At 36.2% G+C, this 27,943-nt stretch overlaps 1 protein-coding gene across 1 annotated transcript; it reads left to right on the top strand.

Moving 5' to 3' along the window:
- On the top strand, window positions 1-27,943 carry LOC128240693 (uncharacterized). The gene is made up of 7 exons (XM_052957427.1): window positions 1-96; window positions 772-874; window positions 12,730-12,887; window positions 20,249-20,890; window positions 22,134-22,292; window positions 22,963-23,869; window positions 25,034-27,943. Exons 4-7 carry the CDS (start codon window positions 20,333-20,335, stop codon window positions 27,466-27,468), a joined length of 4,059 nt encoding a protein of 1,352 aa, XP_052813387.1. The 5' UTR covers window positions 1-96; window positions 772-874; window positions 12,730-12,887; window positions 20,249-20,332; the 3' UTR covers window positions 27,469-27,943.

Raw genomic sequence — 27,943 nt, 5'->3', positions numbered from 1 at the left:
CGGAGATGGCCGAGTTGTTACGATTGCCAGAATGAGCAAGGAGGGCGCGTGACGTTGCGCTCCTACAAGCAATAGCCGACAAGAAGTAATATTTAGGTAAATTGAATCCCCAGTTTGTATATTATGTCTAAATCAAAGGTATTTGATAGCATTATTTCAATAAATAATATATTAATGTGTCATTTAATGCGTATTTATAGATGAAATCTAAACTCTTCTTTCGTTTTCACAAATATTACAGTAACTTGAGGCGAAAAAAAACTGATTCACACTTTCAACTTATTGAGTCGAGCAAACACGGCCATGAAACTTTATTACAAAAACGCAGTGTACAGTAGCGTTGAGTAAAACTAAGAGAAAAGTAACTTAAATCTCTGTTATTGCAATTCAACTTTCGATTTCCGCATACACATACATGTACAACTGATACTAAAAACAAGTAGCAAACAAGGTAATGCATTTGTTCTTAAGCTTCTTTTTTGACATAATTTTGTCATGAATTAATAATTTACCGAAATAAAATTTTATTTCAAAGCTGTTTGAGAAGGGTTGTAACGGTATGACTAAATACGAAAATAGGCTACTGTATGTAAGCGATATAAAAAATCGCATCATCGTGAAACTTAATTATAATAATAGAAGGGTTAATTAAGCAAAGCCATCCATCAATAGGATGTTGAGAAAACCTCTTCAAAATATTTTTATTTCTATTGTTTATTTTCTTTGTCAGCCTTTTGCAATTTGGTCAGCCTTTCCCTCTATTTCTTATAGTCAGCAAGCTTGTCAGCCTTTTGATCGGATCGGGTTAGCAGGTGCGCGTGACGTTTCGCTGTACTGGTTCTGCAAACAATGGCCGTCAAGAAGTAATCTTAAGGTAAACTAATTCGTTTTCTTAGTTTCTGTTTGTACATTATATCTTAGGCAATGTATGTAAATTCATTGTAAATTTGAATAGAATTGTTACAATAAATTATCTGTAAATGTGTCATTAAATGCGCATTTCATAGATGAAGCCAGACTCTACTTTCGTTTTCACCAATATTACACTTACGGTAAAAAGTACTGAAATACTATGAATTAACGTTCTGAACTTCTTGAGTCGTGTAGGCATGGCAATGAAACTTTTTACAAAAACACAGTGTGGCGTTGCGATAAATTAAATGGAGAAAAGTAAGTCAATCTCTGTTATTCTTATTCAACTTTCGATTTCCGTATACGCATACTGTGGTCCATAGGGTGCGTTGTTTTGACGCACCCCTTTGACCACGCCCATCGACATGCCCCCACCATTTTTTTTAAATCCCAGGCTTATTAATGATGATGGTGGAAATGTTACTAGCAACAACTTACTTTTTTTTTAAATTTTGATTCTATTATCTTTGTTTACAAGGGTGATGACTAGCCTGATAATAGACATGTTATAGGGCGATACTTTTTCCCATTCTCTCCTTGTAAAATCCGGTCTCATCCGGCCTCATAATTCCCGGTTCATAACTTATGGCCCCAGGCAAGGATTGTGTTGCCGATGTTTGTTACACTAATTTGACAATCTTATTTGTTTTTATATGTAACAAAATGGTATAAAATATATAAACATGTCTTAATTTATGCAATGTGTTATAGGTCTAAACTATTTATGCTATTTGTGTTAAAGGTGTAGAGAAAGATGCGATGGCAATACAAATGCTCATTTTTTTTGCATAAAAGATTGATGACGGCTAGAGTATGAAGTAACTTTTTCTGGAGCTAATAGTTGCAATGTCATAACATCCTATTATAGTAAGTATGCGTGTGCTAAGACATTAAAGTTACTAGATGAAGAGTGTTTATTTGTCAACTTGAAGTTTGCAATAAAACTCAAGCTGTTTAAGAAATCTGATGCTGATTATTTTATTTATTTTTGAATTTGGTTATATGTTATCATCGTATTACTTCTAAACTTTATTTGAGCCTTTGCATAACAATTTTTTTTTCTATAATATTGCCTTTATAATAAACAACAATATTTTTAGGGTATGAACCGAACAATATCCGTGCGTGTGTAATAAAACTGGCTAATCCATTTATTTACATCTTTCATGGTATGACATTATTGTGTATTGTCATAAACCTGTTATGAAAAGTTCCTTGACAAAATAAAATAATAATAAATAAACTTCTGAAATATTCGGAAGGCTATTTTACAAATGAAATATAGCTTTCAAGATACAAGAATCTTTATTTAAAGTCGTCATGATCGGTGGAACTACGATGCTCCTAATTTATAAAAAGTAACAAATCTCAAGCTTATAGAGTTCCACGAGTTCTACAACAACCAAATGTACATGCCTGTGGTGTCTGTGGAATTTTTTTAAGAATTGCTATGTAAATACAAATGTCAATTTCAGTGTAAGTGAAATGAGGGAACATCTAGTCAGCTATCTAGAAATTTAAAAAATCCATTTCATAAAGAAAAGTCGCGATCCCTATGACTTTTAAATTAAAAACATTCTGTTTGTGAGAAATGCCAGAATTTGTCGAAAGTTTTGTTATTTGCTAAAATAGAACATGCATGAAAAGATTCCACATGATATGCGTCAGCATAAAAATTAAAAATAGACGATCAGTTGGCAGAAATACATAAGACAAATGGTCGTGGCAGTGCATCTGCTGCATCATAATCATTAGTTAAACAAACGAAAATTAATAGAATTCCTGAAGTACTGGGTTAACTTACAAATTTGATTTACATGTAGTTACATTGTTTCTTTTTGTATTACCGGTACTATAATCAATAGTCCAGGGTTCGAATTTAGACTCGTATACTCGCAAAATGCAAGCCACATTTGCAAATTGCGAGTGACTTTTATTCAAGCTCGCAAAATTCTGTGAGTGGTTTTATTAGACCACAAATTTTTTAAAGGAAAGTAGAATAAACATTAACTTAACTCCGTACTAACTACGTAGTCGAGTGTAAACAGCCTATAAGTGGCATGTTTACACTACCAGTATAAAGAAGACAGTACGGAGTCACACTCTAGTAAGTTTTCAAAAATAGAACAAATACAGAAAAGGCCGAGTTTTATCTTGGATCTTTCCGGGATGCTCCGAGGAGTGCATAATACAAAGTGAAAACAAATGATGTAATCACCTAACTCAATCATTGGCTAAATTTAGCGCTTTCATGCACTATATGTAAACCCCACCAACCTTTGAACATATCCGCCCAACTGTCAAAGTGAATAGACTTTGATATAATTTATAGCCCAAAGCATCCACACTACATTTACTGTTGCTTTTATTAACCAGCTTTTCACATAGTGAAACCTGGTTATTAGAATGGCAAACGTCGTTGTTCGGGCGGGCGGCCGGGCGGCGTCAAACCCACCTATAAAACTGAATAACTTAAGTAAGGGTTGACATAACTTGGTCTATAGAAAGACTTTATGGGTACCTTTCATGGAATTGCGTTTGGGGTCCCGAGGGTCAAGGTCAAGGTCACTGTTACTAAAAATAAAAAAACGGTTGAAACTGAATAACTTTAGTTAGGGATGACATATCTTGACTAAACTTGGTCTATAGAAAGAGTTTATGGGTACCTTTCATGGGATTACGTTTGGGGTCCCTAGGGTAAAGGTCACGGTCACTGTTACTTAAAATAGAAAAACGGTTGAAACTGAATAACTTTAGTTAGGAATGACATATCTTGACCAAACTTGGTCTATAGGAATCGTTTATGGAGACCTTTCATGGGATTGCGTTTTGGGTCCCTAGGTTCAAGGTCAAGGTCACTATTACTAAAAATAGAAAAACGGTTGAAACTGAATAACTTTAGTTAGGGTTGACATATCTTGACCAAACTTGGTCTTTAAAAAGAGTTTATGGGTACCTTTCATGGGAATGCGATTGGGTTCCCTAGGTTCAAGGTCAAGGTCACTGTTACTAAAAATAGAAAAACGGTTGAAACTGAATAACTTTAGTTAGGGATGACATATCTTGACTTAACTTGGTCTATAGGAATAGTTTATGGAGACCTTTCATGGGATTGCGTTTGGGGTCCCTAGGGTCAAGGTCAAGGTCACTGTTACTAAAAATAGAAAAACAGTTGAAACTGAATAACTTTAGTTAGGGTTGACATATCCTGACCAAACTTGGTCTTTAGGAAGAATTTATTGATAATTTTCATAGGATTGCATTTGGGGTCCCTATTACTTAAAATAGAAAAACGGTTGAAACTGAATAACTTTAGTTAGGGTTGACATATCTTGACCAAACTTGGTCTTTAGAAAGAGTTTATGGGTACCTTTCATGGGAATGCGATTGGGTTCCCTAGGTTCAAGGTCAAGGTCACTGTTACTAAAAATAGAAAAACGGTTGAAACTGAATAACTTTAGTTAGGGATGACATATCTTGACTAAACTTGGTGTACAGGAAGAGTTTATAGATTCCTTTCATGGGATTGCATTTGGGGTCCCTAGGGTCAAGGTCAAGGTCACTGTTACTAAAATAGAAAAACGGTTGAAACTGAATAACTTTAGTTAGGGTTGACATATCCTGACCAAACTTGGTCTATAGGAAGAATTGATTGATACTTTTCATGGGATTGCATTTGGGGTCCCTAGGGTCAAGGTCACTGTTACTAAAAATAGAAAAACGGTTGAAACTTAATATCTTTAGTTAGGGATGACATATCTTGACTAAACTTGGTCAATAGGAAGAGTTTATGGAGACCTTTCATGGGATTGCGTTTGGGGTCCCTAGGGTCAAGGTCACTGTTACTAAAAATAGAAAAACGGTTGAAACTGAATAACTTTAGTTAGGGTTGACATATCTTGACCAAACTTGGTCAATAGGAAGAGTTTATGGATACCTTTCATGGGATTGCGTTTTGGGTACCTAGGGTCAAGGTCAAGGTCACTGTAACTAAAAATAGAAAAACAGTTGAAACTGAATAATTTTAGTCAGGGTCTACATATCTTGATCAAACCAGGTATAAAGGAAGAGTTTATGGATACCTTTAATGGGATTGCGTTTGGGGTGCCTTGGGTCAAGGTCAAGGTCACTGTTACTAAAAATAAAAAAACGGTTGAAACTGAATAACTTTAGTTAGGGATGACATATCTTGACGAAACTTGGTCTATAGGAAGAGTTTATGGAGACCTTTCATGGGATTGGGTTTGGGGTCCCTAGGTTCACGGTCACTGTTACTAAAAATAGAAAAACACACACAGGCTGAAGTTCTTCTGTCAATCATTAAAAACCTGGTTTCGTTGCATTGCGGCGTTTCTTGTTTATTTTGAATTTATATTGTTATTGTTTTTATAGACATAATGAAATCTGTAGCGTGTGTTTGTTATTCATGACATTAATTTTAGTACTTGTGCATATTTCATGTTTTTAGCTCTACTGGCCAAAGGCCAGAAGAGCTTATGCGATGGTAATGTGTACGTAGTATGTGCATCCGTGCGTCCGTGCGTCTGTAAACAATTGCTTGTGAACACGATACAGTCTTCAGTTTTGATTGTATCTCGATGAAACTTGTACAGTATCTAGATATCCATTAGACCTCGGTTCCTTTCGAAAACCAGCCAGATCCGCCCATGATTATGGCCCTTGATAGTATAAAAAATGCTATTGTGTAAACAATTGGTTGTGAACACGATACAGTCTTCAGTTTTGATTATATCTCGATGAAACTTGTACAGTATCTAGATATCCATTAAAGCTTGGTTCCTTTCGAAAACCAGCAAGATCCGCCCATGAATGCCTAGATTATGGGCCATGAAAGTTTTAAAGAAATGCTTTCTATTTTTAGCCAGGTCTGCATGAGCGAATTCTATTTTTAGCCAAGTTTACATGTATATGTTAATTCAAGTCTAGAGTTAAGGGAGACAATTTGCAAGTCTAGGATTTTGAGAGAAAATTTGCTTTTTGCTTCTGCAGTTGATTTTGTGAATTACTCTGCCTTGTTCTTGTTGAAAGCCCAAAGGCCATTTTTTAGCTTTAAGTTCTGTAGTTTGCGCATTCATCTTAACAAAATTGGTTGTGAATGTTTAAGTTATGCACCTGGTGTCATTACTGGCCACACCCAGGGTTCACAGGTTTGGTAAACATAAATCTGGAAAGGTTTGAAAATCTTTTTGTGTGTTCGTGCATCCATCTCAGCACAATTGATTGTGAATGTTTGTTCAAATTGATCAATGTTGTCCTAGGATGCCCTTGACTTTGACCTTTTGACCAACTTTTTTTAACTTTTAAAACTACAGAAAATTTTACTATGAGTACAGTTTTGAAAGCATTTTTTTTGTCAGATGACTTTTACTTGGCACATATTAAAATAGTTCATGCAACTAATCTGCTTACAATACTTTCTGGGCTCAGATGTTGAACGTGCTACGTTTTCAGGTAACCCAAACACAAAACATAAACTATATGTCTGTTGCCTTTTACCCATACATACATGCTCTGGATTGATATGACCACAAAAGCCATGCCAGTAGAGCATAGGCCCTTTTGGGCCTCTTGTTTTTCTTTGCCTTAATTTATTATTTGTTTTATTGATATAAAATATGAAATAAATGGTGAAATAATTATCATCAAATATCTAATGTTTTAATCAACTGTTATCTTTTGTAATCCTATCGACCACGCCCGATAGCTACTATAAATTTGGAAAACAGAGACCGGATGAGATCGGGACTGGGAAATAGTATTGCCCCGTGTTAAACGGGATTCTTCTAATCCCTAACGTCAAAACGGGTTTGTGCAAAAACAGGTTTTTTTTTAAAATATTGAAATTGTATTTAGAGACTAACGTTTACAGACAGGTGTAAATATCACTGTGCAACCCTTGTCTATAATACCCTTAATGGAAAGGCCCCGAGGTATATGTCTGTATTGCTAATCTTTGCAAAAAATGAACACTATTCTCTAAGGTCAACTTCAAAACAAGATTTAGTTTTGATCCAAACACGGCGAACTAACTTTTTCATGGATTCCTTTTCATACTACAGTATGAAGGTTTGGAATACTATTCTGGATGAAATACGAAATGCAAAAAAAGTAAACACATTTAAGCATAATAACAAAGTGCACCTCTTGAAATGTGCATATCATTAGTTTCAAAAAGGTATATCATCTTTTCATTATCTTCAAGATTGAAGTAAATGTTTTTTTATAAATTGTTGTGTTTTATTGAGTGTCTGTCGGCGTGTACATGATGTATATTGAAATAATTGTTATGTTAATTAAACATGATTTGTATAGAATAATTATATACAAAACATCAAAAGTTCTTGTATAGGAATGTATAAGTGCGATGCAGATGTTTTATGATTTACCAAATGCATTTTGATTTTATTTGTTTGTTTTTCTTCATAGAAGGCCACATTGTAAATATGATGTTGTTATGGTTGAACCTGTAATTGTGTCATAATGTGTTTATACCTTTTCTAAATAAAGATATTATTATTATTATAGAAGTATTTGATGTTTGAAATTGATAATAAAGGTTTATATTCATATTTTACCATGTAAGTGCTAAGATATTTTGCACAACTTACAAGATACAAGAATCTTTATTTAAAGTCGTCATGATCGTTGGAACTACGATGCTCCTAATTTATAAAAAGTAACAAATCTCAGCTTATAGAGTTCAACGAGTTCTACAAAATTTCGTATCTAAATATCTAATGTTTTAAGTATATTTCATATCTAAATATATACAACTAATTGTTGTTCCAATACAATTGGATTTTCGTAGAGTATTTCTTAACCGTCTCCGTGGCCTAGTGGTTAAGCATCCGCCTACGGAGCGGAAGGTCGTGGGTTACGATCCCTGGCCGCGTCAAACCAAAAGACGTTAAAAGTTGGTACAAGTAGCTCCCTTGCCTGGCGCTCGGCATTTAAAGGGTACTGCTTGGAAAAGTGGTGTATTCAGTAAAGGTTTAACCCTTGAACGTTGTACCCCATGTATCGGTGCTTTACAGCGAGCACGTAAAAGAACCAAGGGGTCTCTTGGAAAAAGAGCTAGGGTTTCACACCCAGACTTCCTTGTATACTGTCTCTTCAGCGTGCTGTCCCTTCAGCAAAAACAAAGGACCCCGTTGGAAATAAGTGCTTGCACTTTCACGGGTTATCCATGACCGCAAGGTCTAAAGAAATACATACATACATACATACATACAAAACAAGCTTTAAATGCATAAAAACACAGGATTAACCTTTCCAAGTTAAAACAAAACTGACACAGACAACAATTATTGCCAATCGTAACGACTTGGGCATCTCCGGACCCAATTGTTTTAAGATAAGTAAATAGGGCTGATACGTGGCTCATCGTTTGAAATTCACCCCATGTAAACCAACCACAGGGGAGGAAATGGAAATAATATTTTGTTAACAATAGTGTTGATGCCGCTGTATGACCAGGCAGTCTAGGTTGGAGAATATAACCACTCACAGCATAAGTGTTGAAAATATAAGATGCCAAGGAAATTTGAAAGTTTAGGAATTTTTTGTTCCTTCTATGTAAATTTAAAAGATATATTTAAACCGCTGCCGGCTTATAATTAAATGTTGGCATAATCAAAGACTATACTTATTATGCCCCCCTTTGTAGAAGCAGAGGTATATTGCTTTGCAAATGTTGTTTGGACAGTTGGTGTATCCCTCTGTCTGTCGACAATTCCTGGACCTATGGTCATCAAACTTGACATGAAGGTTGGGTCTGACCAGTAGATGAACCTTTTTTTTATTGATTTTTGGGGTCATTGGGTCAAATGTCAAGGTCACAGCGACATTTAACACAAAACCATTGTAAAAGCTTGTCCGAGTGATAACTCAACAATGCCTGGACCCATGGTCATCAAACTTGACATGGAGGATGGGCCCGATCATTAGATGACCCCTACTGATGTAAGGACTAATCGGGTCAAATGTCAAGGTCACAGTGACTTTGAATGTGAAAGGGTCAGAACAATAACTCCACAATGCCTGTACCCATGGCCCTCCAACTTGACTTGGAGGTTGTACCTAGCCAGTAGATGACCCATATTGATTGTAGGAGTCATTGCATCAAGTGTCAAGGTCACAGTGACATTGAATGCAAAAAGCTTGTCACTGTGATAACTCGACAATGCCTGCATCCATGGCTCTCAAACTTGACATTTAGGTTTTTGGGTGACCAGAAGATGACCAATATTCATTTTGAGATCATGGATTTAAAGGTCAATGTCACAACTTATATTAGGCCACAACAAATTGATCATTTGCCGCACCTATTTCCATGCTTTACATTCTTTGCGAGCAAACTTTCCTCGTGTCAGGACAAAATCAGGTGCGGTTAACCGCAAAACAGCTGATATTTGTTGACAGTCTTTTTTGTCGGAATATTTGTAGGAAGCACCGTTGTTATTCATTTCCGGTATTAATTTTCAGTTTACTAAATCAGTTTTCGTAATGTAAAATACACGTTTTAAGTGAAAATCAGTGTCATAGTCAATGGATTATACATAGCCTTCAGTAAACAACAGCAGTTTCATAGCGTCGAAGGCAATAATTATCTATGTGTGTTTTAAAGTATTGATTGTTTTGTACTCAAAATTTAGTGCTAAATAATAACTAAATCAGATTTTGAGTGCAATACTTCTATTCAAATACACGCCAGACACACGACATACAACTATTGAACATGTTTTCGTGAGTTTTTTTTTAATTCTAAAATGCATTTCTCAGTATTCATAAGTATACTCATAAGTGTTATAAATAGATCAAAAAGTAGGACTGTGTTTTAGAAACAGTCTGTATTTACACATACAGTATTATAATGCACCAGTCAATTGTAACCACGGCTCCCCCAGGTGCAGGGGTATGCCACATTTAAATTGCTGATGCAATGAAAGTTAATAGTAAAGCATTGGATCTTATTGCCATTTGTTAAATATTGAGACAGATTTTCATGTGATACATTCAAAACCTTTTCATTTATAACTGAGAACCTTTTTTGCAATTAAAAAGCATTTCTTGAATAATTGTATGATAAATTTGGTTAGAAATATTCATTTTTATTTTATTTTAAATTTTCGCTTTTCGCTTGCCTCTGATTTTCCTTAAATTTAAAAAAATATTTTTTTTTGTTGTTTTTTTGCTCGCTTGCTCCTACTATTTTTTGGCAAAATCCGTAGAACAAATGATTTGTTGTGGCCTTAGTCATAAAATTTTACGTCATATTTAGTTATTTCCTGCTGCTTAGAGGATACATGATTATCTTCAAATATCAGTCATCATCTGAACATGATTAAAAACTGCACATAATATCTTCACACTTTGAATAGTCATAATTTTAAGACTGCCTCAATCGCATCCAATGTCAATGACAAATCATCTGTCATTTCGGTCCATGCGTATTTCATTTAATTGTCCAAATATTTCTGAAAACATGCAGTTAAAGGGGCATATGGTTTGACAAACATCTTTTGTTATTAATTGAGAAGTTCAGTCAGAACAATCCTTTTGAACAGCCACTGTTAAAATATATCAAAATATCAAATAGTATATAATATCAAATAGTATATAAAAATTTTTTATTCACATATGTATTCTAAAAATAATTTGATTCCCATTTGAGAGGAACGATTAATACTGGTAGATCAAATGAAACGGCTGGTGAAGCCAATCTAAGCCAATCTCAAAAAAAAAGAAAAAAAAGAAAGAAAGAAATTGATAAATGTTAAAATAATAATAAAAATGCATACATAAGTGTATTATTATTCAGGGGTGGCTCCGTTCAGTACTAATTAGTATTCTTCGCCCCAATGTAGAGAAGAACGAGTTTGTTAATTTGACATAAATTGTCTCCCCATAAATACTTTCCCCGTTATGTATAGGGCTCTTATTATTATAAATTATGCAATTTTATTACAGCCTGGATAGTTATGTAGTATATATGGGTAACTATGAAGACATATATATGTTAGATATTAATTGATTGGTATTTAAACTGCAATGGAACAATATTCAGATTTGGTCTATGAGAGTCATGTGATAAATGGAATGTTCACACAGGGATTGTTTTGATAGTAAACAAAACCTTAGAGGATGATATAATATAGTTTTTAGCTCCACTGGCCGAAGGCCATGGAGCTTATGTCGTCACAGATTGTCCGTCGTGAGTGCGTGCGTGCGTGCGTAAACTTTTACTTTAAACGACATCTCCTCTGAAACTGATAAGCGGATTTTGACAAAACTTCACAGGAATGTTCCTTTGGTGGTCCTTTACCAAAATTGCTCAAATGGTTCCGGTCCATTGCACAATATGGCCGCCAGAGCTAAAAATAGCAAAATCTTTAAACGACATCTCCTCTGAAACGGTTCGGCAGATTTTGATGAAACTTGACAGTAATGTTCCTTGGGTGGTCCTTTATTAAAATTGCTCAAATGGTTCTGGTCCATTGCACAATATGGCCGCCACAGCTAAAAATAGCAAAATCTTTAAACGACATCTCCTCTGAAACGGATAGGCAGATTTTGATGAAACTTGACAGAATTGTTCCTTGGGTGGTCCTCAGAGGTAAAAATAGAAAAACCTTTAAACGACTTCTCCTCAGAAACTGATGATCGTATTGCAATGAAACTTGACAGAAATGTTACTTGGGTAGTCCTTAACCAAAATAGCCCAAACAGTTCTGGTCTGCTGCACAACATGGGCACCAGAGCTAAGAATAGAAAAAAACGTTAAACTACATCTTCTCAGAAACCGATTATCAGATTTTGATGAAACTTTACATAAATGTTCATCGGGATGCCCTTTAACCAAAATTTCCCAAATGGTTCCGGTCCGCTGCACAACATGGCAGCCAGAGCTAAAAATAGGAAAAACCTTTACACCACTTCTCCTCAGAAACCGATGATCAGATTTTGATGAAACTTGACAGAAATGTTCCTTGGGTGGTCATTAACCAAAATTTGTTAAATGGTTCCAGTCCACTGCACACCATGGCTGCCAGAGCTAAAAAATAAAAAAAACTTTATACAACTTGTCGTCGAAACCGATGACCTTTTTTCGATAAAACTTGACAGAAATGTTTGTTTGGTGCTCCTTTACTCAAATTGCCCAAATCATTTCGGTCCACTGCACAACATGGCAGCCAGAGCTATTAAAGTAAAAATTTTTTTTAAATAACTTCTCCTCAAAAATTGATGATTGTATTTCTATGAAACTTGACGAAAATGTTCGTTAGGTGGTCTTTGCTTGAACCTTTTGGCCAGTGGAGCACAGGCACTGATGTGCCTCTTGTTTAATTAATAGCTTGCATCATTCCAGTTTTGCTTTTATTATTAGTTTTGATATTTCTTTACTATGTGAAGCTTCAATGATTTTATACTAATAAATTATTGCTTACATTGTCATTTTTAACTTTTGAGCCTTTATATAATACTTAACTGGCAGTCAACCAGCAAATTAGCTAGTGACTTGAAGACAGACCTCCGGGCGGCTCTGCTTTGGTTCAGAATATTAGTAATGTTGAAATTTAAACCAGAGGTCCTTAGGGCCGCCCTTAGTTCCGCCCTCTGTCCCTTGTAGGTGTCACAATGTAACAGAATGTGAGAAGTGTCACAGGTCTCTCTTTCCCAGCACTCACCAGGAAGAAGTGATTTGCCTTACCTTAGTCTTGTCATACATTTGTTCATTCTTAAGGAATCAGAGTATCTGATAGGAGGCTGAATATTCATTATTATTGTATGTTTTAGGTGCCCTTGCCGACCGCCATTCGTTTAGGATGTGTCACCGGGCTCTGAATTGACCTCTGTGAGTGCAAGAGGGACTGGATCATTCACCTCCACATTCCTGAGACCATCCCTGGCCAACCCATCAACCACTTCATTCCCTTGCTGGGACCCATACCATGGTAGCCATTAAGTTGTTCTCCAGGCACTTAATATTTAGTAGTTCCAAAGTATCTTATCTTATGCCCCACTTTGAAGAAGAGGGGTATATTGCTTTAACAGGTCGGTCGGTTGGTTGGTCGGTCCGTCAGTAGACCAAAGCTTGTCCGAGTGATAACTCGACAATTCCTTGAAGGATGGTCACCATACTTGACCTGAAGATAGGGCATGACCAGTAGATGACCCCTATTGATTTTAGGGATCATCGGGTCAAAGGTCAAGGTCACAGTGACCTTTAATGATAAAAGGTTGTCCGATTGGTAATTTGACAATGCCTGCACCCATGGCCCTCAGTCTTGACTTTGAGGTTTGGTCTGACCAGTAGATGACCCCTATTGATTTTGGGGTTCAATTTTTTTTTTAATATAATACAAATTGTGGGCCTTTGACTTAGAAATTTTGGTTAAGGTTTTGCATGTAAGCACACATATTATCTCAGCAACTTGATGTATTGCATTGAGACTTTATACAATGGTACTCAACCATCCAATCTACTTAAATTACCAAGTAGAATAACTCTAATTCCGATAATGGCATCATTCTAATCTTATTTTAAGGTGATCCATGCATGTTTCGCCAAAACTGTTCAATCCTTACACTGAAAAGCAGCGAAATAGTCGAGCGGGCTGTCTCTGTGACAGCTCTTGTTTATAGACCGCAATGATAATAACGGGTCTGAGAGGATAGCAGTATGTATGGGCTTGTAGCTGATAGCCCAGTCCAGTGCATTTTTGATTGCCAAAAGTTTGTATGCACGAAAGGGCATAGCTCTGTGCTTACCCTTGATGAAGTAGCTGGTCACAAAGAGTTCACTATGCCAATGGAAATTTCCCCGCCTCTTCCCCCATTATGCATGCAGGTGTATATGCAGAGCTATTCGAAAGTCTTTATTTTGTATGTCATCCAAGACCTTAAGACTGTTTGGCGAGGCATAAGCATAGACTTGAGCTCCTTAATTTATTTCCTTTGTAAAACTATCTTTTATGCATTACCAAAATATATATCCATATGGAAAGTGTCAATCTTAAAATGGACATGTACTCTGGATACATGTATATCCAGATCTATTTTCATTGGTTTACAGACGATATACCCCGCCGATGTACACTTTGTTTACCGGCCTGCACGCATTTAATGGCAAACTTTTACTGGTCCCCATGTTATGGTTCAGTAGTTCCCCCCTATAAAGATAGCTATCACTATGGCAAAGAAAGGAATTAGCCCCTTCCACACTAATACCATAGGCGGGCTTCAAATATTTAAGTTTTTGCTAAATTTCAGAAAAGAATATACAATTAAATAATAAAACTCTTGGTTGTTGTGGGGAGCAAAAGCACGCCAACAGTAAAGAAAACAATTAGAAATCTGATTCTGTATCCACTTGCCCACAAGGACTCATTCATAAGCTAACATATACTTTAACCTTTATCGAATACATTGAATTGCGATACTAACATTTTTCAAAATCGAGGACATCAAAAACTATATTTTATTCAACATTTGTAGAACGGATCAAGCCCTTAGTTTTAGCGCTCCATGCGATTTGCCACAATTTATTTTTAATTCTGTAAAAAGTGCATTTTAATCATAAAGTAGTCTGTTTAAGGAACTCACTTGTGTTTTTGTAAAGTATACTTCTTTGTGTGACGAAAGTGTGGCAAATTATTAGAAATGTCAATGCAACCAATAAGTTTGTTTGTCAAATTAGAATTTTAGGGCATAGTGCACAGACTGAATGTGACCCTGGTTAGAGCTACCCTGGTTCTTTAACCTGCACAAGTGTATAGCACTGTTACTCAGCATTCCCATTAAACATCCCTCCTGGATGATGATTGATATTTTTAGCTCACCTGCTCAGCTTGAACTATTGTGATAGGGTAATTGTCTGCCATACGTTGTCCATCTTCAACATTTGCATTCAACCAACTTCCTTTTCTTAACCACTGAAACAATTTCCACCAAACTTCACAGGAATGTTCTTTGGGTGGTCCTTCAATAAAAGTTGTTCCATGCAGAACTCTGATTGCCATGGTTGCCATGATTGAAAATGTTCTCCGAATCCGCTGGCCTGATCTCAACATTATTTACAGAAATGTTCCTTAAGTGCCCTGTATCAAATGCCTTCACCCCATATTTATTCATAAAAAAACCCATTGCCACCAGGGTGCAAAACTTTTGGAAAACTGTGAAAACTTCTCCTCAGAATTAGATGTCCTGAATTGAAATAATCTTACAGAAATGTACCTAAGGTGAAATTCGTAAAATGACATGGCTTAGGGGACAGGGTTACTTTACACTATATGTCTATTTGGTTTTGTTTTTTAAGCTCACTTGAGTACAAAGTGCTCAAGGTGAACTATTGTGATCGCCCTGTGTCCGTTGTCCGTCGTCGTCCTTCGTCAAAAACTAGGTCATTAGGTCAAATCATAGGAACAGCTTATTAGCACTCTAAAGGTCACATTTATGACTGTATGTTTATAAGACTTAGTAAGAATGTTTATATTGATTAGCTCTAGACTAAGTTCGAATCCGGGTCATGTGCGGTCAAAAACTAGGTCACCAGGTCAAGTAATAGGAAAAGCATGTTTACACTCTAGGGGTCACATTTATGACCATATGTTCATGGAACTTGATCAGAATGTCATTCTTGATGATAGGTAGAGTTTGAAACTGGGTAAATCAGAGGTCAAAAAACAGGCCACTAGGTCAAATCATAGAAAAACTTTGTAAACACTGTAGAGGTTACATTCTCTCTTTGATCACCATGAAACCATGTCAGAATGTTTGTGTTTATGAAGTCTATGTCAAGGTTGAAACTGGGAACAATGAGTTCAAAAACTAGGTCACAAAGTCAAATCATAGAAAACATTGTTAAAACACTGTTGAGGCCATATTTTCTTCTAGTCAGAATGTACTTATTACAGCAAGGTAAGTTTTATACTGACTTTTATTGATGGTACTTCTTGTTGAATAAAGTTTGTTTTACTGTTCATACATTACTTTTTTTCTCATTTCATCCCTACCTATTAAAACCTCCACTCGCCTAATTCCCCTTGAATCATTTTGTGCCAAATAATGAATATTAGATAATCCTCTGTAAGAAATTTAACAATATTACAAAAAATGTACATATTGACACTATGCAGATTTATTGAACATATAATCTGTAATTTAATAAAAAAAAGTCCTTCCATGATGTAGTCAAAAGTATGTATAATAAGTTTTTAATGTTTCGTGCATTTTCATGTAGAACAAGTGTTTTAATCACACTCACTGCTAAAATACATTCTGAATTGAATGAAACGTTTTTCATGTTTATACTCCAACCATAACAAGCACAGAAAATAAAATGTACAAACAAAGACAAGTACGCATCCTTTCTAAGGTAGCAGACCACCAGACTGACATTTCAAATTCTCTAAAACTGTAATACCCTCAACTATTATATTTAACATGTAGCATTGAGAACTATTCCTAAATTTGTTTTAATTAAGTCCCCTCTCGTTGCACTTTCCATCGCCCTGAAAAAACACTTATTTCCTCCCCATGTCACAATTGCCCTCGCCCTGAAAACACTTATTTCACGGATCAGGTGAGTGATACAGGGCCTTCAAGGGCCCTCTTGTTTTAATTTTGTCTTCCGAAACCAATGACCCGATTTCAAAATAGTTTCATAGCAGTGTTTCTTAGGCAACCATTTATCAAATTCCTTAACCCCATTGTGATTAATAAAAAGAACATGGTTGCCAGGGGTTTGGGCTATTTTTCACTACTTGTCTATAGATAACTTTAAATTATTTTTATCATTTCTTCAGAATCCACTGACCCGATTTCGAAATATTTTCACAAGTGATCCTTTTTTTAACATTTTTTCTTCTTCTTTTTGTTTTTATTTTTATTTTTTAAATTATCGAATTCAAACTTCATGAACCTCTTCACAATAACAATGTGCACTTTTGTGACAAGATATATAAATCTGAGTTACTGTTTTTATAAGGGCAAGCGTTTGAGCAAGTGGCGTCCAGTATGTTGTTTGATCAATAACTTTAGAACCCTTTGTCCAATAAGGTGTGCAATAAAGGTCCATCTTGGCCCTCTTGATTTAGTGTTACGGTGAGGAATTGAACCTTCCACCCCTGGATTGACAGTTAAGTGTGTTACCACTAGACCATGGTCAGCCACCACACAATCCATACAATGTAAACAAAATATTCATCAATGAAACTTATAAGTAGTCAATATTAATAACAGTTCAAGAATGGTTATGGAATATGGAGAACGTTAATCTTTGGCAATATTGTAAATGATATTAGAAAATAAAGAGCTGTATAGATAATTCAATAGCTATATTATGGAAATTAATAGCAACAGAAAGAGGACGGTATACTATAATATAACATAATACATTTTGTAAGTAATACGACTTGTAACCCTGCTTTTTGTATCATAAAACTTATCAAAAATGTATTTATATAAAATTTAAAATGCTGTTTATAAATTTAATGTTAAGGTTTTGCATGTAAGCACACATAGTTTATTATCTCAGCAACTTGATGTATTGCATTGAGACTTTAAACAATGGTACTCAACCATCCAATCTGCTTAAATTACCAAGTAAAATAACTCTAATTCCGATAATGGCATCATTCTAATCTTATTTTAAGGTGATCCATGCATGTTTCGCCAAAACTGTTAAATCCTTACACTGAAAAGCAGCGAAATAGTCGAGCGCGCTCTCTCTGTGACAGCTCTTGTTTATAGACCGCAATGATAATAGTGGGTCTGAGAGGATAACAGTATGTATGGCTTGTAACTGATAACCTAGTCCAGTGCATTTTTGATTGCCAAAAGTTTGTATGCACGAAAGGGCATAGCTCTGTGCTTACCCTTGATTAAGTAGCTGGTCACAAAGAGTTCACTATGCCAATTCAATTCTTTAAGCTGATCTATTCATTTTCTACCCTTATCAAATTCTTTTGTTCAAATTGATTCATTATTTGATTCTGTATAGATAATTTGGTATACTATAAACATAAAACAATTTTTAAATAGTACGACTTGTTACCATGCTTTTTGTATGAAAGAACTAAAATAACAAAAATATATTTGTATAAAATTCAAAATGCTGTTTGTTCAAAATGATGCATTATTTGATTCTGTAATTGAATCTTGATATAAATATAAAGCAATACACTTTAATATCAGTATATACTACATTCAAGAAAAACATAATTGATGCCCGTTCAACTTTCAATTTCAGGACTATAAGTTTGCTCAAAGTTTCTAAACATTACTGTATTGTGGTAACTGATTTGAAAGGAATTTAACTCAATAATTGTTGAAATAAAACAGTTTGTGATTGAGTGTTTTGATAATTATTCTCTTATGATTATTATACTCTTTTAAGATTGTTTGTTTATTGACGATATTTTTAAACTTATTGGGATGTAAGTGGTAGACAATCTTGAATTGGAAACATGCGTAAACACTACGAAAGATGCATCTGTTGTAAGCGATTTGATACACCAGTAAGTACGATGCAATGTGTTGTACACAACGGTGTCGATTTTCATGTTGGTTTTAAATAAAATTCTTTTTTCTTGCAATTGTATCATCTGGTGTCTAGCCCCTTTAATAGGTGGATCATGTCAATTAAGATTTACATATTCAGAGTTACTTACCTTATATGATACAGCTACGTATTGAACTGCTTAACCCAAATGCTACTTAAGAAGTTTATATAGTGCAGAAGGTAAACATATCAGGCTTTAATGGGGAAGGTTGCAAGTGTAAACCCGTTGTGGGTTATACTTTTTAGTATACCCCCATTCGAAGAAGACATGAAGGTTAGGCCTGATCAGTAGATGACAGTAAAAGGTTGTCCGAGTGATAACTCAACAATGCCTGCACTCATAGCCCTCATACATGACTTGGAGGTTGGGCCTGACCAGTAGATGACCCCTATAGTTTTTGGGGGTCATCAGGCCAAAGGTCAAGGTCACAGTTACCTTGAATGGTAAAAGGTTGTCCAAGAGATAACTTGACAATTCATGCACCCATGGCCCTCATACTTGACTTGGAGGTTGGGTCTGACCAGTAGATGGCCCCTTTTGTTTTTGAGGGTCATCGGGCCAAAGGTCAAGGTCATTGACCTTGAATGGTAAAAGGTTGTCTGAATGATAACTCGACAATGCCTGCACCCATGGCCCTCAAACTTGACTTGAAGGTTGGGCTGGACCAGTAGATGACCCCTATTGTTTTTGGGGGTCATCGGGCCAAAGGTCAAGGTAACAGTGACCTTGAATGGTAAAAGGTTGTCCGAGTGATAACTCGACAATGCCTGCACCCATGGCCCTCATACTTGACTTGGAGGTTGGACCTGACAAGTAAATGGCCCCTTTTGTTTTTGGGGGTCATCGGGCCAAAGGTCAAGGTCACAGTGACCTTGAATGGTAAAAGATTGTCCAAGTGATAACTCGACAATGCCTGCACCCATGGCTCTCAAACTTGACTTGGAGATTGAACTGGACCAGTAGATGACCCCTATCGTTTTTTGGGGTCATCGGGCCAAAGGTCAAGGTCACAGTGACCTTGAATGGTAAAAGGTTGTCTGAGTGATAACTCAACAATGGCTACAGCTATGGTCATTAAACTTGATATGGAATTTGGGCCTGACCAGTAGATGACCACTATTGTTTTTGGGGGTCATCGGGTTTAAGGTCAAGGTCACAGTGACATTGAACATAAAAGCTTGTCTGTGTGATTACTTGACAATGCCTGAGACCATGGCCCTCAAACTTGACATTTAGGTTTTTGGTGCCCAGCTAATGAATCCTATGGATTTTGAGGTCATAGAGTCAAAGGTCTTAGTCATAACACACTCTATCCTCACACTTTGAATAGTCATAATCTTAAAACTGCCTCAACGGCATCCAATGTCAGTGACAAATCAGCTGTCATTTCGGCCCATGCATATTTCATTCAATTGTCCATATAATCCTGACAACATGGCGCTCAGGGGGGGGGGGGGGGGGGGGGGCTTAATGTTTGACAAACATCTCTTGTTCTCTTTTTAATTGCTATTTATTTCCATGTCAATCCATGTATATAACAATGCTTCTCATAGAAAATTAAAACAAAACTTTTATGCATTATGTGCATTTGATTGAAATAAGCTTATTACCCATTCTGTGGAATGGCATAAATATCTATGAATCCAAATTACAATCAGACTAAAATGTGGTATTTTACGTCATGAGCATATTTCAATTATATGGTTTCAAATAAAAAACACTATTTTGTAATGTTTAGTCTAATATTTCAGGCAATTCACACGATGTCTGCAAAGCCATACAGTGTAGACTGGGATTAAAGTCACTAGCTCGTCGACGTGTATCCCTGAACGGAAATGGCTTCATACAAAGATATCCTTAACGAACCTGAGAACCAGAACTGGCTCAAAGGTTCCCTCGCCCTCCGGATCACCAAGGCCGGTCTGCGAGGCCTTGTTGAAGGGGACTCCTCTCGCGTCCAGCAAACTATTTACACGAAGGTCATCGGGGCCAAGAAACTCACTGCTGGAACAACATGCAGTCTTTGTCAGACAGAGAATCTCTTTACATGTCCTACAAGAGGATTGTGCTCTCATCTTCCAAACTGCAAGTACCACAACTCTCCATCGAAGATGTACCGGCCTTGCCCCTCTAATATATGCGAAGACTTTCGAAATGAAATTATTGCTATTCACAGACACGGTGGACCCTCTTGGAAGAATTCCAAGCCTGACCAATGGTGTACGAACCATTGGCAAGTAGCAAAATGCTTTATGCCACCTGACGGCTATCACGACGTGTCTTCGTACGATGATACAGACTTCAATGGTATCATAAGCGTTATGATCAACTGTGAGGAGTTCCAACGGAGTATGTCGTTCACCATTGGAAAGATACCCAGCGCTTTAACAAAGGTAGTACATGTATATACACGCGATGATTCAGCCATTTTATCAAAATAAGCATTTACATTGTTGTTTTTTTTCACTCTTAAGTAATTTATTCACTAGGCCAAAAAATGGTTTTGTTATGCATTGATGGATTACCATACTGCTTGAAGGTTAGAGTACACATGCTCGTATATCCGTGCTATAACTTACTTATATATATATATATATATATGCATTGATGGATTACCATACTGCTTGAAGGTTAGAGTACACATGCTCGTATCCGTGCTATAACTTACTTATATATATATATATATATGCATTGATGGATTACCATTTAACTTGGTACAAATGTTGACCTCATTGAGACAAGGTTCAGTAACCCTGACCTGGGTCCATACCTCAAAGGTCGATGGTCACACGAGACATTTAAAGGTCAGAGTACACAATTAAAAGTGTTTGTTAATTTAAATTGTTAAACAAGTTGCACAGATTGATACTTTGCGCAATTTGAGCACGAGCTTTATGCCGAGCATTATCATTATGTACAACAACTTTACAAGTTTTATATTTTAATATACAATGGACACAAATGTAATTATATATTTATAACATGTATCACTTTATCGAAACTAATTAAGGCTTGCTATTTCATCAATGTAATGAATCAAAACATTCATTTTCCTTTTTTTTAGCCAAAATAACCTTGGCATTGATCTTACCTACACTACACACAATCTGAATAACTAATATATATATCCTATATTTTATGATATGTTCATACATCAGACAATATTTAGGTTACTGATCAAACAACTTGTATTTCCTACTTTCCCACTCCTGACCAGTGGTAGTGTACAATTTTGGTCATATTCAGTGCACCAGTCAGGTATAAAAGATAAAAACAAAATGATCTAAAAACAACAGCGGGGGATATAGCATAATTATATGTTTGTGCATAAACGTAAAAAACAAATTTCAGAGGTATGTTTTGGGACCTTAATAATTTTGCGTGAGCAATGAGATTTTTACAAGCAAAACATAATATGGATATTATGGGCTGTGCTCCTTTTTAGTGTTTTGATAAAGGCATAACGATATGTTGATAAAAATTCAAGACAGATGAATTTAAGTCAATGTAAATTGGGAATAGTTTGACTTCCACACAAGTATTTTGAATATTTGGTTATGAGTACTACTTATAGTAACACGTTTTTTTAAATAAAAACAAATTTCATTAAAATATTTCAATATATTTCAATTATAGGCTCGTGAGTTAGGCCGCAATATTCGCCATTCCCCGGATCTCAAGGTGACAGACACAGACCTAGCTGACTACTTCGCCACTCTGAACACGCTTCTGACAGACTCTAAAGTTCTGGCCAGTGACAAAGATGCCCAGGAAGCTGTCAATAAACTGAAACAGGTGAATGTTTGTGTTTTGTTAACTGCTCAAGCTCAACGTGGTCTAAAAATAAAATTTTAAAATGGTTTTATTTTTTACATTTAAAAAAAAATATTTACGAAAAAACAAATGAAATGTTAAAAAATAATTTAAAATACATTATTATATAATTACTAAACATACTATAATAAAACTTAAAGTAATAAAACTTGTTAAAAAGGCATTGATTTACGTTTTTACATGTAGTAGTAAACTGTGTTATAGGACAATAGTACAGCACAATATATGTTGATGCAGGTTTTAAACTAAATTCAGTATCATTCTTTACTCACTTTAACACTTTAACTTTAATGATAAAAGTCGTAAGATTTTTGTACAGATACAAAACAATAGGCCTTTATAAAAGAAAATGAGTTAATAGCTACGTGGTCAAATTCCCCTGTTGAAAAAGCGCGAAGTATCTGTGCATAAATCATATATCTTTTGTTTTACTTTGATCATTAAAGACAAATGAGTCAAACATGAGTATGCAGTAAAATAAAAAAAAAAAAAAATAGCATACTTTTTCCATCAACCTATAGTGGCGCCTGAGGGATTTATCTAATGTTATTTTCCAATTCATGTATGTACGATCGCCAATTAAAGTGCATCTCTCAAACAGTTTTAAACAAATAATCTGAACGGTTTACAGCTCGAAAAAGACGCACTTCCAATATCGACCGAAGATCTTCAGGAACTACGAGAAGAAGCTAGAGAAATTCTAGAGGCTGGTAAGCGTAAGTTAAAGGAGATTGCCAAAACAGGGAAGCAAGAGTTAAAAGACGTGGTGGCTGAGGGTAAAACTACCTTAGAAACTGGCAAACGTGAGGTAGCGGAGACTGCGGAAACAGGAAAACAAGAGTTAAAAGACGTGGTGGCTGACGGTAAAACTACCTTAGAAACTGGCAAACGTGAGGTAGCGGAGACTGCGGAAACAGGGAAGCAAGAGTTAAAAGACGTGGTGGCTGACGGTAAAACTACCTTAGAATCTGGCAAACGTGAGGTAGCGGAGACTGCGGAAACAGGAAAACAAGAGTTAAAAGACGTGGTGGCTGACGGTAAAACTACCTTAGAAACTGGCACACGTGAGGTAGCGGAGACTGCGGAAACAGGGAAGCAAGAGTTAAAAGACGTGGTGGCTGAGGGTAAAACTACCTTAGAAACTGGCCAACGTGAGGTAGCGGAGACTGTGGAAACAGGGAAGCAAGAGTTAAAAGACGTGGTGGCTGACGGTAAAACTACCTTAGAATCTGGCAAACGTGAGGTAGCGGAGACTGCGGAAACAGGAAAACAAGAGTTAAAAGACGTGGTGGCTGACGGTAAAACTACCTTAGAAACTGGCAAACGTGAGGTAGCGGAGACTGCGGAAACAGGGAAGCAAGAGTTAAAAGACGTGGTGGCTGACGGTAAAACTACCTTAGAAACTGGCAAACGTGAGGTAGCGGAGACTGCGGAAACAGGGAAGTGTCAATTAGAAGAAGTTATTCAAGTCGGTAAACGAGAGTTGGGAGAGGCCTTGCAGCAGACAAAAGATGCAAAAGAAGTTGAGCAAGGAAAAGGTAATTTTCGGAAATAAGAAGCAGGAACAGAAATAAGTCATTTTTATGTATGTTTCATATATTCTACAGATCTAGATTAATTGTATTGGTATGTTTCAGGCTTTGACCATTTAAGTAAATGTAAATATTCAGTTCATGGTCATCATCTAGAAAAAAAATTGATTAATTTTAATAAAGAGTATTTTGTGGTTTCAAATGGTAAATTGAACAGAAGCAATACGAATCTTGAATAACTTATAGTAAAAGAGTGAGCGTAGCTGACTTAAAATAGAACCTCAATGCTGAAACGTCGGTGACGCAGATTCCGATGCAGGGATGTAAAACATCCTTGAAAGTTGAAATTCTTTAAGATTAGGCCTAATACAAAATGAGTGCCTATGTGCAATTTCATTGGTTGAACATGTAGGTTGTATTCTATTTAAAAAAATGCTACACTGCCAGGAAAGAAGGAAGTGAATAATGAACCCCTATATCTGTATTAAATGGTAAACATTACGCCATATTGTGGTTGGTGGTTACATACTAGAATACAATTAGTGGTTTTCAATACAACCGAGTGAACCAACACTTTCTGATAATCTGGTAATGTGCAGATGGAAGCGTAATATTAATACCACTTTTCACTTTTTTGTATGATAATATAAAGCATTAAAGTCATTATGCTTCAGTTATAACCTAAAATACTCAACACACAACATTTTCCCTTATACTTTAAACCCACATCAGAGGAGGATCCAGGAATTGATGTTAGAGGAGGCGTAACATAAGGGCACAACCTTTTGACATTTGCCCCTCCCACAGAACTGAAAAAGTACAATGTTAATATACATTTGTATGTTAAAATGTTGGCAAAAGGTCTTGGGGTTATTCTCCCAAGAAAGGTGTTATAATTTCAAGTCTGAAATAAAGTTTATTGTTACTCTGTTTTTAACCAATGATCACATAAAAAGTAAAATTAGATCCCCCTCCCCCAATCCACCATGTACATTGTGCCTAGCCAAATAAAATGTTTTTATTTTGACTGATATATTTAGGTTCGTTACGGATAAAGAGAATAAAACATTTAACTGTAGTATTTTGTATCAACCCAACGTGAATATATCGCGATAATATGAATGTACATTCATGATATTTGAAACAGTTATATACTTTTTCCATTCACAGATCTACGTCATCGCCTGGTCAAATATTATCAGAAGCAGCTCAGCAGCGCGCCCATATCGCCATTGCTGTCGGACAAGGACGAGAAGCTAGAACGGTTTTACGTCCCTCCAATGATCTTGGAGAAACACCACAGAAGACTTCGTGACGATCAACAACAAAATGATTCTCCTATTTCCTCTTATAGACAAATTTTCTGTAAAGATGAGGGGGTTACCAATACTGTTATACTTGACGGCGAGGCCGGAAGTGGAAAGTCATCATTTTCAGCTATGTGTACCATTAAGTGGGCTTCACTGTTTTCTGTATCGAATAAAGACAGTGGGGGAAAAGGTTTAGATCAGGGTGTAGAAGAGGATAAGAGTTTTGAACGGCTACTAACAAATGCGAACAATTTAAGGTACACAGGTGGTACACACGAATATCTAAGTGAAGTACTTTCATTGTCTGTATTTCAGAGGTTGAGCTTGCAGAAATTATTGATACACACCAACTGTGATCTTCAAGATGAGGACTTTTTTAAAAACATTGAGTTTATGTTCCATCTTAAACTGAGAAATAGCTGTGAATCTTGCGAACTGTCAGACATGATTCGTGATCAGCTGATCAACATAATTTACAAGCCAGACGAAAGGGCAGCTGGTTACTCTACTATGCTTCGTGTTTTGTCAGAACGAAAGTGCGTGATCATAGCTGATGGGCTGGACGAGTGGTCGCATCCAATTGAAACAAAGTGTTCATGCTCAGAGGTAGAAGACAAAGCTATCCCACATTTATCACCAACATTAGATGCAACTGTACTGATTACATCGAGACCCTGGCGAATGTCCCAAAATCGCATTAAAGACACCAAAATAGACAAATACTTACAACTACAGGGAGTAGCTAATGTAAAGCTATTGGTTCAGAAAGCTCTGATTTGCCTCAATGAGAGAGTAACTGAAAAGATGAAATATCCGGGTTTCTTTCTCTTTGTCTCCAGAAAGGAATTAGAGCATCTACTCTCTGTACCTATCGTTATATTGTTGCTAGTTTGTCTGTGGTTTGAAGGAGAAAATGAATCATTTTCTATGTGTGACATATACGCATACATGATTGACATGATGTTAAGGAGAAAAGCGCTTCCTATGCTTCGTGTTTTGCTCGAAAGCACACCTTTGCTACGATGCTTCCAGCAAACAAAACATGTACAAAAGTACCACAGCATCGTCTTAAAGCTTGCAGAACTTGCCTTTAAGAAATTATTTTCGAGTGACCGAAAATCATCCCTGGTGTTTCAAAATGTTGATTGTTTGACGCCAGAGGAGCTCCTGTTTGTTCTGAAATCGGGTTTAATTCGGGAAACAAAGTCTCAATCTTTGATTAGAATATCATCAAGTTTCTCATTCATCCACAAAACTGTACAGGAATTTCTTGCTGCAGTTCACATTGCTAACCATGCTGGAGAAATTCAAAGAGTAATTGGACCATATTGTGAGGAGTTCTTATATTCAAGTTACAAATCTAGGACTGGGTCTGATGTACCGCCAGTTTTTATATACGTGTGCGGTCTTAACCCTAAAGTTGCAAAAGATATGTCTACAGTGATGTCACTTTCTATGTTGGATCACCCTGACTGGAATGATGAGCCGGATGCGGACAAAGATGCAAATTTCTCATTACAGCCAGTAATTTATTATGGTTTTAGAGAGGCCAAAGCCAACAATGTACAAAATATTCAACTGACTCTACTGGCCTTTGACTTCCGTAGATCTGGACTATCGGGTTTAATATTTAGTTCTTCATTAAGTGATGTTGCAGCCATGAAGACCTTGCTATTGATGAACAAGTCTGAGGTACGATGTATAAGGATCTGGGGACCAAATAATATTAGCAATGAGGAGCTCCAGGAGGTGTTCACCTGCTCAGCCGACACTCTTACCACCGTTCTATTACTCTTCATTGCTGGACAGTATGACCTTTCTGCTTGTAGTCATCTAAAACATTTGACAATCACGGGGCGTCATACATCGAATATCATGATAAATACGAATAGTTTAGTTTCATTGAGATTGTCAATGGTTTCGATAAAGGTTGAAAGTAGAATTTTACAGTCATTGGAACAAAGATGTGAGACATTGATGAAGTTCGAGATAGGCTTTTTTTCTAACATTAAGCTATTTTGTCGGACACTTCCCAAGCTGAATCATTTACAAGATTTGACGATCGAGTATTCAACCCTCGGTGATTACCTTCTACTCCTTCCGCCCTCTGTCACCAGTGTCATCTTATTCGAGGTGACAATGTCCGCGTGGTCTATGAGGGAGCTGGTGGAGAACTGTTCTCACACGGTGACTTGCAGAATTGATAATTGCGAAATGGATCCGATCGAAGATTTCTTGGACATTAAGCGGTATGCTCAAACGAGAAATAATATTTGTGTGATTGAAAAAAAATAAACATAGGATTTTCTATTTCAGAAAGAGAAGACCGAAAGCAATATTTGTTGAGAAGCAATTTGTAATTCATTTAGTTTCGATGTCAAAGAGTTGAAATATACTGCATTCCAACACTAAAACAGGCATAATCTTGTTAAAATATGCTTTAAAGTACAAAAAGACGTTTCTTGTAATTTTTGGGAAAGTGTGCGAATTGTATGCGGATGTTACGTCATTTCGAAATAGACGTTGTTGAAATTGCAAACCTGTTCACTCTGACGTTCAATTTGGAACTTGGAAGCGGGCTGAAATTCCAAAAACGATGCCTAATAAATCAAGCTCATATTTTCACTTTTTGAAAGTGGAATATCATTTCTGTTCACTCATATATATATATATATATATACAAACCACCTTTACGGATACATGTTTGATTCAGTCAGATAACAATTTAATGTTATCAAGTGCCACAGCCACTATTAAAAAGTGAACTTTT

Source organism: Mya arenaria, chromosome 7 (genome assembly GCF_026914265.1).
Source record: "Mya arenaria isolate MELC-2E11 chromosome 7, ASM2691426v1".
In the NCBI taxonomy this organism is placed as follows: Eukaryota; Metazoa; Mollusca; class Bivalvia; order Myida; family Myidae; genus Mya; species Mya arenaria.
The sequence above is the reverse complement of the archived record's forward strand: the minus strand, read 5'-3'. Positions and strand labels throughout refer to the sequence as shown.

Bases quoted from the DNA above. Each gene is read 5' to 3' on its own strand.
- LOC128240693 (XM_052957427.1), top strand. From the start codon at position 20,333: ATGGCTTCATACAAAGATATCCTTAACGAACCTGAGAACCAGAACTGG. The intron at 22,293-22,962 runs GTGAATGTTTGT...AACGGTTTACAG, and splicing joins CTGTCAATAAACTGAAACAG to CTCGAAAAAGACGCACTTCC. The intron at 23,870-25,033 runs GTAATTTTCGGA...TTCCATTCACAG, and splicing joins AGAAGTTGAGCAAGGAAAAG to ATCTACGTCATCGCCTGGTC.